The sequence below is a fragment of the Oncorhynchus kisutch genome, linkage group LG23, assembly GCF_002021735.2.
Source record: "Oncorhynchus kisutch isolate 150728-3 linkage group LG23, Okis_V2, whole genome shotgun sequence".
NCBI classification, from domain to species: domain Eukaryota; kingdom Metazoa; phylum Chordata; class Actinopteri; order Salmoniformes; family Salmonidae; genus Oncorhynchus; species Oncorhynchus kisutch.
Window position 1 is genome coordinate 38,373,568 of NC_034196.2, and position 15,937 is coordinate 38,389,504.

Here is a 15,937-nt window from a genome sequence, read left to right on the forward strand (position 1 = left end):
TGAAAATAGCTTATTCCATAACCTTTGAGCTAGACGTTATCTGGCTTTGAAATTCAACTCAACTGAAAATTATGTTCAAGACCAAACCAAGGGTTCTTGTAGTAAGAGAGACTAAAAACCCTCTTTAGTGTAATCAGGAACTATTCTGGAGAAATAAAACACATCATAATTTAAATAAAAGGGTACCTACTATTTTAAGTGCATATGAAAACTGATCATAAAATAATTGATTTTTAAATTATTATTATTTTTTACATATAAACGTTTCTAAGACCTTTTTTGGAAATAAGTATTAATAACTAAATAGAACATTAACCGTGTAAAGTCAGAGCAGACCTGTATGCCCTTTAAAACAGTATCTTAGTTACTGTATACATAATAAATAAATACAGCGTTCAATCTTCTTCGTAAGTTTGTAAACAAAATAGGTCTTCTGGTCATACAAGAACAAACTAATAAATTGAAATACCTGAGTATTCCTGAAAAATAGTCACCTGATGCTTGTTAGGTAGACAACATAAGGAAAATGAGAATACCATGGCTGAAACCGTCAACCTGTTCCTTCAAGTGAGATTTTAGGGAGGAATATGAATTTCTGAACCGTTGATGAAGCCTCGTCCTCCGACGAAGTAAGCAGCCTTTCCCTCATTTCGTGCTATCATGATCGTTGGCCACAACTTGTTCTTTCTTTCTATGTCCTCCGGGCTGAGATGCTCCGCGAAACGCGCCACTGACCATTCTCATAGGAGACAATGGGGTGACGTAATCGATGGCGTCGTTCATATTTTTTACAGTCTATGGCAGCGCCACATACGTGGGAAAAAAGGGGGGCGGGGGGTTATTCACTTTGGCCAACGAGATTCTCGCGAAACATTGCTGTATCAGCGCCATTTTGGGAAGGAGACAGGCAAAAGCGGCAAAAATTAAAAAATAAGCGAGGAATTTGCAAACACTTAAACAAGTTAATGAGATGGTCAGTGTGATACGGTTTATACATACATATCAGCGTCTTAACTTAGTCTTACGAAACAAAAAAACAAGCGAATGACAACTGCTTAAGGGGGCACGAGCGAGTAAGCTGTGACAGACTGATTCTGCAAGCTAACGACGCTAGCCAACATCAGCTTGTGTTGAACCGCATGAAGGAGTCACTATCTGCAATGTAGCTAACTAACGAAGTTTTCGGAAGAGCTTTGGCATCATTGAAAGGTAAGTATTGTGGAATGGCTCACTGAACGTATCAATAACAGGGAGTAGCATTAGCTTGTTTGGCTAGCTACCTGGTCAAGTAGCTGAGTTAGCTAGCTGACATTCAAGAGTTGAGTGAGCTAGCTAACGTTAGCTAGTAACATCAGCTAACTTGTGTACGTTAGCTGGTGTTTAAAATGTAACGTTATTGATCGTAGAGTGAACAGCCATGTGACCTATATCGCAAATTTAGCACAGGCTATAGTCAAATACTTTTAACTAACCCTTAGGTTTCCCTTTTTTCCTGCGCTATTAGTCTATTCAATATAATGCCAACTAGGTAATATTACGCTAGCTGTAACTGTCAAAGGTACAGCTAACGTGACTTTCTAGCCTGCTAACTTTTGCCCTTAACTAGCAATCAGCCTTATGTATCGTTTAACGCAAGTCTTAGCGAATTATACTGCTATCATTCTTTCTCTTTTGGAATACAGGTGAACACTGAACAGCATCACGTTATAGGATATCCCAATCATCAAGGAAGAGAGACGTGACTTGCTACTATTGGCTCAACGTCCGAGTTGCACTGAATGGGATAAATCAGCATCTGAACATGTGGACTGGTTTTGTGGAATTACAGAAGAACTATTTAATTTAGCATTTTATTTGAGACTTTGATATGTGTGTGGACTTACATCCTGCACTGACCAGCTTTAGTCTCCTCTTCCAAGTTTTCCAAATGTTTCTCAAAAAATTAATCATTTTTGAAAGCTGTAGTTACTATTAGCTAGCTAACTTTATTTTTGGCAACATGTGATCACACTAACATTTTATCGCCTGATTTGAACCAATATGAGTTAATGGTATCTGGGCAGTTAAAACCCCTACAAAATCACTGAACCCTTCCTAAGGGGATTGTAGCAAATCCACCCCAAATGTCTCTTTTGTAAAGTCGGGTGAGAACTTCGTTGGATTTCCTTCAACATCTCTAAAGGATTTAATCATTCTGGGAACTGGAATTACGTGGCAAAAATGGAAAGTTAGTTGGGATTATCAACGTCAACATTTTGTAATTGACCCTATCTGCACGATACATGTGGGGAGCAGATTAACTGGATAACTGACTGTGAGAACAAAAACACTAGGAGAATTTTGGGATTACAGCACAGGAGACGCCTCTGCTCAGTCCTCCGTAGCTGGTTTGTATGACTTTGAATTTATTGCACCCAAATGTTTTGCAACAACAAGGATGACTTGATATTTGCATTGTTATACATCAAGCCATGGTAGTAAGCAATGTTGATATATTTTTTTTCCTCTTTCGTCACCTATCCAGCAACATGTACAGTTAGTATTGTTCGACCTCAAAAATGTTTGGCTTGTGAGCTACTCGGCAATTGGAAACAGATCTGCAATGCTCACATAGGTCTGTAGTGAGAGAAACAAAAGGCTGCTGGTTGAATCTTGATTCTGACCTCTTGTTATCTCACTAGATGGTCATGTTAATAGTTCAAACACTGTCTGGCTGTTGAAATCAAATGCGACGGCAGACTTCCCAGTGTTTTGATTTTAAAGAGATTAAAACGCCTCCCAGTTGGAAGCAGTTAATAATCTTACATAGAGGTCCTTAAGCAGTTAATAATCTTACATAGAGGTCCCTAAGTAGTTAATACTCTTACATAGAGGTCCCTAAGTAGTTAATACTCTTACATAGAGGTCCCTAAGTAGTTAATACTCTTACATAGAGGTCCCTAAGCAGTTAATAATCTTACATAGAGGTCCCTTCTATGCTTTGGTCTCTTGTCACAATGATTATGTTGCTTGCTCTGTGTGGCATTCTGGTCCACTGAGATAATGAAAGGCTCTGACATATTTGAACAAAGTGTTGTTTGCCGATAGCAGGATGCATATCATATAGTAGACACGCATACCCAGAGAAATATAGTGCAAGGTTCTTTCTCACACAACGTTCATGATTCATGAATTGTCATTTTGACAGCCAGTAGTACAAACCATGCTTCCTTTTGTAGTATTTGATGTTTCCATTCACAACTGTGTATTTGGGAGACTACTAACTGATGACCAACCCCGAGAGAACCATTTTGTTATCCTCCATTTTCTACTTTTCCAGAAATCCAATCCAGGTGGGTATAATTTGTGGAACATTCCAATAGGAATCTGTTCCAAACACTTAGTAAATAACAAGGTTGCCAACGAACAACACATACAAAGTCGTATAGCTGCAGAATACGATAACTGGTAGGGAGTGGGCTATTTAATTATGTTTTTACTCACCACGTTTATTCTGAAAAATGTCTGTCACTCTGGTAGCCTATGGACAAACATAAAAAATAAGCTATGTGGTGAGTTGATGCCTATTCTGTAGCTAGTAAGCTAGGTGAATTGATCTGGCTACTTTCTATGCGTTGTTTGTTGACAACCTTGTACTTCTCTGTTTTTGTAACAGATTCCTGTTGGAACATTCCACAAATTATACACACTCATCCTATCCTGGTTGGAGGTTTATACATTTCCTCCTTATTCCCTCATTACGGGAATCTTCCAACGGTGATTTTGGAAAAGCCAGGGACTTTATTGAAAGAACCTTGAATTTTGCAGCCCTAGACGTGACACTGTCATGGTCCTTCTGATCTCCATCAGTCGGGCCCTGTAATGGTGAATAGCTCTGTTGCATCAGCTTAAACTTCCATTGGACTCTGTTTCATGTCGCGCAAGGGTTGGATGTCACTCACTGCCGCATGAATGTTATCTCTGCTGTCTGCTACACCTAATGGGAAGCTAAAGGGACTGGGAAAAGAACAACTCCAATCAGTCCCTTGCATTGTATCAGTTGGTTGGTAGTGTGCCACTTGAAAGTGAATTCAATTGAGAAGTCATTGGGCTTAATGCCCATAAACACACTGTCATAAATCCTGGAGTTGGCTCAGTTACTACAGTCTCTCTCTAAAACTCCACAGTGCCTCTTTCTCACTGTCTCTCTCTCTCTCCTCTATCTCTCTTATTCAGGGGCTGGAGAAATGATGTGTTGATGTCTTGCCCACCTCACTGGAGACGCAAACCTAAATGGCGCAGCATGACTTCACTCCAGCCTGGCTTAACTTTCCCACAGCACCCTCATCAGCCAAGGTACCTTTTGTGTTTGTGGTTTTGTACTTTTCGTGTGTTTGTGTGTATCCCTTGTACGGTGTGGGTATGTGCACAAGAAGAAACACGTGTCTTCTGTTCATGTCAGATGCACACCGTACATAACGTGATGGTTGTTGTCCGGAGGATTCGTTAGCCTGACGGTCTGTCCATTTGTGTTAGCCCTCTCAGGTCTGTGACAAGTCTTTCCAGTCTCCTGCCAAATGTCTGGACAACCACGGGGATGTGAGTCGCAGACGCCACAACTCATCAGACGACTCAGAGCCTGTCAACGGACGCACTGGTGGTATGGAACTGGGTTAGAACGTCTGTTAGCGAGAATGAATCAACCAAGAGCTGGTTTCACTCTGTGTCTCTGTTAACCACTTGCTTGTCTGGCTGTCTACCCATCTAACAAGCTATCCATCCATGTGTCTGTCTCTGTGCGATAGAGGGACACTATACCAGAGATAATCAACTAGATTCAGCGGGACAAATGTAAAAAATAAAATAAAGCGTCTTGAGTGGGTGGTCAGGGGGCCGGAACATAATTATAAATCATTTGTAGACTAAGTTGACCGCAAGAAGCCCAAACAGATCAAATATTTGACTAAAACATAATCATTTCAAATCTTGCTTCCATTTGTATACAATTACACCATCTCTCTATTATACATCAGAATACTTTGGATCATATTCCCTGAATTAAAATCACTTGGAGCTGATTTGTCTCTCGTCCAACAACAAAAAAAATTTTGGGCTCAACTTAGGGGGCCAAATCAAATCGCTGCCAGTTGGGGAACCCTGCTCTATATACTCTTTGGTAAAGCCAAGTTGTATGTTTCACAGGAATCTTCTCTAGGAAGGAGGGTAACGGATGGGGGGTCCGGAACGGCAGCGAGGGCTCCAGCTCACGCCCTCCCCTCCAGCGTGGTGGACCTTCTCCTCGCTCCAAGAGCAAAGGCCTGCCCGAGGGCCAGCAAGGCCACAGGGACGATGGGGACAGACGCAAACAGTTTGAAGCTGAAGACTTTGTGAGTGGTGTAGTGAGGAATCCCAATGACCCACCCTACGAAATAGTCCAATCAAAAAAAAACTGTTTGAAGTTATCACCCAATCTCACGCAAATATCTCCCAAGCCATTACATATTGGTTTGGCTCTCCCAACTCCCCTTTAGGAAACACTCCTCAATCTGTCTCCCCTAAATTCCTCATTTAGTATTTAACATTATGTTAGTGTCTTCCAAAACACATGGATAGGGAATTTTGTCATTATTTAAAGAACTTTGTTTTTGCCACGTATCAGATTTATCCTACACAACTTGCTTGTGTTGTAAGATGCCTGCTGTTATTCTTTCAGCCATCACTCCATCCTGATGCGGACCGAGAGGTCAACCGTGACAAAGCTGTTGCCACTGGAGTATGGGGTGAGCTCCCAATCTGTTCTCTCTCTATCCCCAACTTGATTTGACTTTGATGCAGTTGTCTCCTTTGGTTGCCCATTTGGACAAAATAGGATAATACATATTTAAAGCTAAAATATGTAACTTTTTGTGCAACGCTGACTAAATTCACAGAGAAATGTGAGTTATAGCTCTGTCATTCTCATTGAAAGCAAGTCTAAGAAGCATTAGATATGTTCTATGTGAGCAATTTCTATGCTTTCTGTTCTTAAGTTCTGTTTTTGCATATTTTACTTTTGGTTATGTACACCAGCTGAAAATACAATGTTTTCTGTTTTTTTAAAGATATTCACAGCAGTTTTTAGAAGGTAGAATGATTCTATAAACTCGACTGCTTGTTTTGTCACACAAACTGAAATTTGGCAAACTATTAGAATTTTAGCAACCGGGACATGGCGGAGCGTTTTTTTTAAAGGCATATTGCAGCTTTAATGAATCTATTACGATAACTACTTTTTTTTTCTAGTGAGGCTTTTACATGTTGCAGTAAATTGAAAAGCTGTGGTATTTCGTCCTGCTCGGTCTATTTAGAGCACCCACCCAACCCTCAATCCAGGGGCTCGAAAATGATGGTGATCAAGCGCGTCTCCAGGGAGCAGCCCACACCAGCACAGACCTGCACGTCCACTCCTCAACAACAACAAGCCCCTTCCCGCAACGGCACTGGCCCCTCCCTCTACAAGGGCCCCATCCCCATATCTGTCAGTCTTCCAGTCAAGGTGAGATTGTCGTGGTTGTGGTTTCATTTTCGGTTGGCTTTGTAAAAAGCAGATGTACACAGTTTTATATTATTGATTGAAGAAACAAATTAACCAATGATTGATATGTTTTTATTTTTTTATAAATTAATGGTTGATATTTGGTTTGGTGTCTATTGACTGATTTATTGATTGATATAGGCTAGAGGGAAGGAATGATCGTTAGGAATGTACATGGGAATGATTGACTAATTGCTGTGTTTCCCAGGCGAGTCGCTCCAGCTCGTCGTCTCCGGTGGACAGGGGCAGTCAGCCACGGCTCATGATGCGTCTGACACGCATGACACGCTCAGACCGCAAGAGCACCTTCCTCAAAGCCCTCAAAAAGGACATGGTGGACGAGGAGGACCTCTATCACCACTGCAAGGTGTGTGTCACCCAAAGAGAGAAATGACTTTTACCCCTCAAGAAATGTACAGAGAAGTGTGTTTGAAGGTGTATCAGTCACTGACATCACTTTGAATGGCCATCATACAAGAAGTGGCTGTTGTAACACCCTTAAACTCCCGTCATAACGTCGTCTTTCTTGCCTTTACACCTTCATGATGACAGACATTCGCCTGCCCATCATCCTATCGTGTTTAAATAGTTATTTCAGTGAGAAGTTGTGTGATGTGACACAGCCTTGACCTTCGCTCTCTCACCCCTCAGCATGACGATGGTTTCCATCCGCAGAACTGCAACGTGGGCTGCGGGGACGAGAACCGCAACCGTTGCGAGCGAAGTTTCTCACAGGAGAACGGCAACATGACCACACTAACAATGAGGCAGCAAGTGCTGCGCTCATCCACCTTCCCCCAGCAGGAGGTGCTATCCAGCTCTTTGGAGGCAGAGCACAGGTAAACACTGGACCGTTCTGACAACAGTTGGGTTAGTGTTATCCGAATTTCTTGGGACGTCCCTACCCTAAACCTTAACCCTAATCATTTTAAATTTCAACTGCCATATGGTGATGTCAGAGTTGGATGTCCAAACGTTTGTGGATCTGAAGCAACCAGATGTTATTAAAGGGATACTTCACATAAATTACAAAATGGCATTTTGGTTTCCATACCCTGTAAGCAGTCTATGGCCAATGTATGACGGCAATCCATGCTTTGGTTTAGTTTTTGTCTTTAACATTTTGGTTTTAACATTTTGTGGTCATGGGACCGGTATTAGCATTTAGTTTCAAATAGATTTTGATGCTCAATTAAGTAACTTACTGCACACATCACAGGTTTCCGGTCCCTTCATATCTGCAAATACTGAAGTGGTCGGAGCTAGTAGGCAGGGCCTAAGATGTCTATTTCACCAGCCACGTTGGAGGGTGGTCAGGGCTCCACAGTGCCAGCATTTCACTCGCATTTGTGAATACAAATAGTGAAGTAAAACAAATGCTGCAGTAGCTGTTTTCAAAGTATTTCTGCCATTTTGTTTCAAACCTGGTAAATGAATCACACAAAGTAATAGAACTATGAATCCTATAGCCTATCCCACCTCACGCAGAAACACTGGCCTGTACGCACGTGAAGTGCTGAGCAAAGATACATTTTTAGAAGCGCTGTGCACAGGCATAAGTTGGTCTAATTTACTTGAAATGTAAGTTTATTGAGACTGTCCTTGTTTCTTGGCTATTTAAATGGTTTTGTTCACAAGCCAGGTTGTTTTTCAATGTTTGCGTTTCAGCTGTTAGGGAAGAGAAGACAACGTGGCTACTAGTCACACTCTCAAGCTCAGGCACGAGTCGTGTTTTCACAGTAACCTCCCGCCCTTAAAGGGGCAGGTGAAAATGTTTCATCATTTTGGTTAAAAGAAAATGAATTGAAATTAAACAATATACCACATTACTTCTTATAGTAATACATGTAGTTTTTTAGTAACATTACAAAGCATGCTTATGTCTTTTCTGTTTTGTTGGTGTAATTCTGGCACAACATCAAACATTTGGCTAGTCAAATATCTTGAGTGGCTGGTAGATTTTAGAAAATTTCCTTCCACAGTGGCTGGTAGACGAAAAACGTTTTAGGCCCTGTTAGTAGGATTGTTTTGGAGGAGCAACCGAGTAAGTGGGTGTGGTAAAATGTGCTTCCCTTTTGTCTGGCTCATAATTGTAGAAAATAGAAATCCTAAAAGTGAATTTCTTCCCTCCCCAGGTTATTGAAAGAAATGGGTTGGCAGGAGGAGAGTGACGAGACGTGTGCCCCTCTGACGGAGGATGAGATGAGGGAGTTCCAGGCCATCAGTGAACAGGTAGTTAGTTACTCCTCCATCCATTCATACTGCAGTATTCTCCACCCCTTCCCTTAGAGCAGTGGTCTGTTACTATACTTTTTTGTTCCAGTCTGTCATAAAACACTCATTACTCTGTCACATTTGATGTGCCCTTGTCAAACAAATCATTATAGTTTACAATAACCATACATTCAGTTGAAGTCGGAAGTTTACATACACTATAGCCAAATACATTTAAACTGTTTTTCACAATTCCTGACATTTAATCCTAATAAATTCCCTGTCTTAGGTCAGTTAGGATCACCACTTTATTTAAAAAATTTGAAATGTCAGAAGTTAATAGTAGAGAATCTCTAATAGTAGAGAGTGATTTCTTTCAGCTTTTATTTCTTTCATCACATTCCTAGTGGGTCAGAAGTTTACATACACTCAATTAGTATTTGGTAGCATTGCCTTTAAATTGTTTTACTTGGGTCAAACGTTGAAGGTAGCCTTCCACAAGCTTCCCACAATAAGTTGGTTGAATTTTGGCCCATTCCTCCTGACAGAGCTGGTGTAACTGAGTCAGGTTTGTAGGCCTCCTTGCTCAGTTCTGCCCACAAATTTTCTATAGGATTGAGGGCAGGGCTTTGTGATGGCCACTCCAATAGCTTGACTTTATTGTCCTTAAGCCATTTTTCCACAACTTTGGAAGTATGCTTGTGGTCATTGTCCATTTGGAAGACCCTTCAATATATCCACATAATTTTCCTTCCTTGTGAAGCCATCTATTTTGTGACGTGCACCAGTCCCTCCTGCAGCAAAGAACCCCCACAACATGATGCTGCCACCCCATGCTTCACAGTTGGGATGGTGTTCTTCAGCTTGCAAGCATCCCCCCCTTTTCCTCCAAACATAACAATGGTCATTATGGCCAAACAGTTCTATTTTTGTTTCATCATACCAGAGGACATTTCTCCAAAAAGTCCAATCTTTGTCGCCATGTGCTGTTGCAAACCGTAGTCTGGCTTTTTTTTATGGCGGTTTTGAAGCAGTGGCTTCTTCCTTGCTGAGCGGCCTTTCAGGTTATGTCGATATAGGACTTTTACTGTGGATATAGACACTTTTGTACCTGTTTCCTCCAGCATCTTCACAAGGTCCTTTGCTGCTGTTCTGGGAGTGATTTGCACTTTTTGCACCAAAGAACGCTCATCTCTAGGAGACCGAATGGGTCTCCTTCCTGAGCGGAATGACTGCTGCGTGGTCCCATGGGGTTTATACTTGCGTACTATTGTTTGTACAGATTAACGTGGCGTTTGGAAATTGCTTCCAAGGATGAACCAAACTTGTGGAGGTCTACAATTTATTTTCTGAGGTCCTGGCTTATTTCTTTAGATTTTTCCATGATGTCAAGCAAAGATGCACTGAGTTTGAAGGTAGGCTTTGACATACATCCACAGGTACACCTCCAATTGACTCAAATTATGTCAATTAGCCTATCAGAATCTTCTAAAGCCATGACATAATTTTCTGGGATTTTCCAAGCTGTTTAAAGGCACAGTCAACTTAGTATATGTAAACTTCTGACCCACTGGAATTGTGATACAGTGAATTATAAGTGAAATAATCTGTCTGTAAACAATTGTTGGAAAAATGACTTGTCATGCACAAAGTAGATGTCGTAACCGACTTGCCAAAACTATAGTTTGTTAACAAGACATTTTTGGAGTGGTTGAAACACTTTGGTTGGAGTCATTAAAACTAGTTTATGTAAACTTCTGACTTCAACTGTACATTTCTAGAAATTCACTGCCTTTCACGCCTAGTCGCCCACAAGGTCATGAACACCCACACATTGTCACAAACAACCACACTAACTCACCACCACACTCTCACTCCAGCTCTCTGTAGGCTTTGACAGACATTTTAAGTTCATTGCTTCTGAAATAAGTCCCTCACCCCGCCCAATTGTTTTCTTCCCTCCAGCTGCAGAAGAATGGTCTGAGGAGAAACAGCTTCCTGAAGAACGGCCCTCCCATCGACTCCCTGGCCGTGTGGAAGACCAGCAACCTCCAAATGGCCACCGACACCACGGAGGAGACGGAGACCAGCAGCAGCGACACCTCGGACGACGATGCCTAAAGCAGCCTTCATCAATAACCCTATTCACTGCTACTACACCTAACCCTCTCTCACCAGAGGAAAGAGACATTTACCCCCTGATGCAGAGCGGGCAATTCAGACGTCCTCCCACCATTTCATTTCACAGGCCCCCTTCAAGACATGGACAGATGTTCCGAATGGACTTGAGAAAGAACACTGCTTTATGGCTTTGTAGCAAGGCCCCTATTTGTTGGGGCCCGGGGGGGGTGGAGATTTCAATGTTGGACTAAATGTTTGTTCCATCACTGAAAAGATTGATACTATGTACCGTATGATGAATGTGGAAAAAAGGTCCGTTCTGGAGGCTATTGAATAAAATGATTGCAATTCAGTGTATTTGTCTGATGGAGGTTGTTGAGGTACGTGTCATACACCTGTCCTAATTGTCAAAATACTGTAGGTTACCTACATCCCCATACTGTAGGTAACTGTGAATTTGGAAGTAAAAAGGGTGACATCATGAGCAAAGATGACGGGAGAACCTATTGCCACCGCATCTTTTTACTTTCAAACACATCCCTTGTTGAACCCAACTATTGACGGCTAATTTCAGATGTTTGGAAGAAATGGCTAGCTCAACCAACCCAACACGCTTTTCACTCTTACGCCTCATTCACATTTGAATTGTGTAGTCTGTTACATTACGCTGGAAGTGAACTATTTCAATGGTGCACATTCCGCACCGGCGCTGCTTACATATCATTTTTTTGCAAACAGTCCGTCCAGGGTCTGACAATAGAACAGGAAGTTACCAAACCACTGATCATATTTTTATAAGCCCTTTACTGATTTTGGTTGCCAGGAAGAGGCCAAATGTGGGCAGGAAGCCAGCTCGTCTGCATCAGTACTTATAGATCATGTCTACCACAGACCTCACATCCTTATGTTTCACACAGCCAGTAAGGTTTCCTACTAAACCCCTCTCTTTACTCTAAGTGCACTGTTTAGAAAACAACAATGTCTATAGTTTTCCTTCCCAATTGTTTGTTGTGCTTATTTGCAAGACCAGCACTCAGGCCTTGGAAACCCCATATACCAGGGTTCCCCAACTGGTGTTCTGCAGGCTGAAGCAGGTGATTTTATCCCCCCCAAGTTCTGAGTAATATTTTTTCATATAAACACTGGTCAAAAAAATTAAGGGAACACTAAAATAACATCCTAGATCTGAATGAATGAAATATTCTTAAATACTTTTTCTTTACATAGTTGAATGTGCTGACAACAGGTCTGGATTTGAAGTCACACACAAAATTAAAGTGGAAAACCACACTACAGGCTCTACAGGCTGATCCAACTGATGTATTGTCCTTAAAACGAGTCAAAATGAGGCTCAGTAGTGTGTGTGTGTGGCCTCCCTACAACGCCTGGGCATGCTCCTGATGAGGTGGCGGATGGTCTCCTGAGGGATCTCCCAGACCTGGACTAAAGTATCCGCCAACTCCTGGACACTGGTGGATGGAGCGAGACATGATGTCCCAGATGTGCTCAATTGGATTCAGGTCTGGGGAACGGGCGGGCCAGTCCATAGCATCAATGCCTTCCTCTTGCAGGAACTGCTGACACACTCCAGCCACATGAGGTCTAGCATTGTCTTGCATTAGGAGGAACCCAGGGCCAACCGCACCGGCATATGGTCTCACAAGGGGTCTGAGGATCTCATCTCGGTACCTAATGGCAGTCAGGTTACCTCTGGCGAGCACATGGAGGGCTGTGTGGCCCACAAAGAAATGCCACCCACCGCCAAACTGGTCATGCTGGAGGATGTTGCAGGCAGCAGAACGTTCTCCACAGCGTCTCCAGACTCTGTCACGTCTGTCACATGTGCTCAGTGTGAACCTGCTTTCATCTGTGAAGAGCACAGGGCGCCAGTGGCGAATTTGCCAATCTTGGTGTTCTCTGGCAAATACCAAATGTCCTGCACGGTTTGGGGCTGTAAGCACAACCCCCATCTGTGGACGTCGGGCCCTCAAACCACCCTCATGGAGTCTGTTTCTGACCGTTTGAGCAGACACATGCACATTTGTGGCCTGCTGGAGGTCATTTTGCAGGGCTCTGGCAGTGCTCCTCCTGCTCCTCCTTGCACAAAGGCAGAGGTAGTGGTTCTGCTGCTGGGTTGTTGCCCTTCTACGGCCTCCTCCACGTCTCCTGATGTACTGGCCTGTCTCCTGGTAGCGCCTCCATGCTCTGGACACTACGCTGACAGACACAGCAAACCTTCTTGCCACAGCTCGCATTGATGTGCCATCCTGGATGAGCTGCACTACCTGAGCCACTTGTGTGGGTTGTAGACTCTGTCTCATGCTACCACTAGAGTGAAAGCACCGCCAGCATTCAAAAGTGACCAAAACATCAGCCAGGAAGCATAGGAACTGAGAAGTGGTCTGTGGTCACCACCTGCAGAACCACTCCTCTATTGGGGGTGTCTTGCTAATTGCCTATAATTTCCACCTGTTGTCTATTCCATTTGCACAACAGCATGTGAAATTTATTGTCAATCAGTGTTGCTTCCTAAGTGGACAGTTTGATTTCACAGAAGTGTGATTGACTTGGAGTTAGTTTGTGTTGTTTAAGTGTTCCCTTTATTTTTTCGAGCAGTGTATATAAAACATTTGATTTTCTTGTTGGACATTTAAAAAAAAAAAAGCACCGGCAAACCAGCTCCAAGTGATTTTAATTTTGGAAATCTGTTACGAAGTATTCTGAACCATAATAGCGATACTGTATATGTGATCATATACATTTGTAAGCAAGGTTAGATAATATTTGACTCAAATAATATTTTCAGTTTTTGCTATCAAAAATAATTTGTAATTAATTTCCCGCCCCCTGACCATTCACTCAAGAAATATAACCGTCCTTTGGCTGAATCTAGTTGAGGATCCCTGTTCTATACCATATGATTCTTTCTCTGTGATTTGTCCTGCAGAATGAATGTTTGCATGTGAATCTTATTGTAATACGTGTTGTGTTTTCATATTCATGTTCTAGTAAGTAGTAAAACACGTAAGCGTAAAAAGACCGTTTTCGGACACGTTCCAGGCCGACTACATTGCAGACATTGCATCAATGGTCGTCTGCGATGTAGCCAGCCTGTAACGTGCCCACTGTTTTATTTTCCCCTTAGGTGGTTACTGGCTCCAAAAGTGGCAACGTCAACCTGTCAATAGGCAAAACGGGTGGCGGCAGCAGCGTCCCCCCTGGGAGTGATGCAGCCTGGGAAACACCTCTGAGATGTGAGATTAGTGAGCTGTTCCAATTAGATCTGCTTCAGATATGAATCAGAACAGGTGACTATGTCTGTACCCAGTTTCGCACTCGTGGTTGGACTTCTAACGTTTGGGACGATTGGTGTCCAGGGAAGCCGCATAGGTGAATACGGATGATTTTGGGATGCGTGAGCTGCATTTCAATGCTTGTTAGTGTAAGAGCGAAGTGGAATGAGTGATCGAACGTTACAGATTTGTTTGCTTTCTATATAGAAAGAAACTTGCTGACCTCAATAAGGTGTTTTTAACTGTAACAGTTCAGTCTACAAAACATTTGAACACGCCTCAGATTTGTGAGGAATGTGTGAGATATAAATGTTGCGCTTTGGTGTGTTTGGAATCAATAGAAAACTTGAATGACGAATTTGAGAAGGATTGCAATTATCTCTCTCTCTCTATATATATATATATATATATGTTTGAATTTTAACGTCTAAGCCTCATAATAGGATGCATCAACCAGGTACCAGTTTTTCAGGTTCATGCCTCTAAAAAAAAAGTGATACTTTTTATTTCTTTTGAACTCTGCATTGTTCGGGAAAGAGCTCGTTAGCAATTCTACACCTGTTCTATTTGACTCATGTGACATATACAATTTGATTTGATGTGCACAGGCAGTGTTCCTATCCAATAAGATAACAATAACCTCATTAAATGAATGCAGATGTGAAATGGCTAGCTAGTTAGCGGGGTACGCTCTAATAGCGTTTCAATCTGCGACGTCACTCGCTGAGACCTTCAAGTAGTTGTTCCCCTTGCTCTGCATGGGCCGCTGGCTTTTGTGGCGCGATGGGTAACGATGCTTCGATGTGTGCAGAGGGTCCCTGGTTTGAGCCCAGGTAGGGGCCGAGAAGAGGGACTGAAGCTAAACTGTTACACAGGTAACAATTTGTTGCATTAGATTCCCTAATAGTATAATTTGTATGTAATATGATGATCTGTACTTGTATTGAGTGCAGCAGAAATATCAAACGCAAACTAGGGTCTATCAGGATTTGAAAAACATTGCTTTTATCTGCTGTTTTACCTGTTCTCTGCTCACAATGCTCAGGCTACCTGCTGTTCTATACTGTTAGAATGCTCACATACTGTTATGCTCAGGACAGTATCTTAATTAGTGTCTCAAGTGGTTATTGTTGAGTCACATATTCCCCTGGAAGTGAACATAAATAGCCCACAGTCAGACTCACCATTTCCATACAGGATTTACCCAGTGTTTTACCCAAAAGGCTCAGACCTATCTGTTTCCATCTACTCCTGCCGGTACCGGTGTCTCACTGGGCCATGGCTCCGGCCAGCCCTGTTCTCACTCGGGGCCAAAGCCTGGCCACTGATACTTTTCATTTGGCATTTACATAACAATGGCTAACTGTGAACTTTAACTCCTTTTAAATATGGATTTTTAAGCCTTGAGATAATTGAGACATTGATTGTGTGCCATTCATAGGGTGAATGTGCAAGACAAATGGTTTAAGTGCCTTTGAACAGGGTATGGTAGTAGGTGCCAGGCACACAGGTTTGAATGTGTCAAGAACTGCAACTCTGCTTGGTTTTTCACGCTCAACAGTTTCCCGTGTGTATCAAGAATGGTCCACCACCCAATAGACATCCAGACAAGTTGACACAACTGTGGGAAGCATTGGAGTCAGCATGGGCCAGCATCCCTGTGGAATGCTTTCAACACCTTGTATAGTTATTGCCTGATATATTGAGGCTGTTCTCGGAGCAAAAGGGGGTGCAACTCAATATTAGGAAGGTGTCC

At 42.4% G+C, this 15,937-nt stretch overlaps 1 protein-coding gene across 4 annotated transcripts; it reads left to right on the plus strand.

The window, feature by feature from the left end:
* The first annotated feature begins 808 nt into the window (after positions 1-808).
* LOC109868336 (vasculin) lies at positions 809-11,242 on the plus strand. 4 transcript variants are annotated; one of them, XM_020457805.2, is made up of 11 exons: positions 809-1,209; positions 1,683-2,387; positions 4,216-4,335; positions 4,516-4,639; positions 5,182-5,366; positions 5,693-5,759; positions 6,327-6,514; positions 6,762-6,920; positions 7,205-7,392; positions 8,689-8,785; positions 10,733-11,242. In XM_020457805.2, exons 3-11 carry the CDS (start codon positions 4,273-4,275, stop codon positions 10,886-10,888), a joined length of 1,227 nt encoding a protein of 408 aa, XP_020313394.1. In that variant the 5' UTR covers positions 809-1,209; positions 1,683-2,387; positions 4,216-4,272; the 3' UTR covers positions 10,889-11,242. The 4 variants fall into 4 exon arrangements, with proteins under 4 accessions (XP_020313394.1, XP_031658680.1, XP_031658681.1 ...); XM_020457804.2 differs by having other exon boundaries at positions 890-1,209; positions 4,516-4,651; positions 10,733-11,241; XM_031802820.1 differs by lacking the exon at positions 1,683-2,387 and having other exon boundaries at positions 830-1,209; positions 4,516-4,651.
* Positions 11,243-15,937: the final 4,695 nt, after the last annotated feature.

Coding starts and splice junctions, on each gene's coding strand:
- LOC109868336 (XM_031802820.1), top strand. CDS start 4,273: ATGGCGCAGCATGACTTCACTCCAGCCTGGCTTAACTTTCCCACAGCA. Junction 5,367..5,692: donor AGTTTGAAGCTGAAGACTTT/GTGAGTGGTGTA, acceptor TTATTCTTTCAG/CCATCACTCCATCCTGATGC. Junction 6,515..6,761: donor CTGTCAGTCTTCCAGTCAAG/GTGAGATTGTCG, acceptor TGTGTTTCCCAG/GCGAGTCGCTCCAGCTCGTC.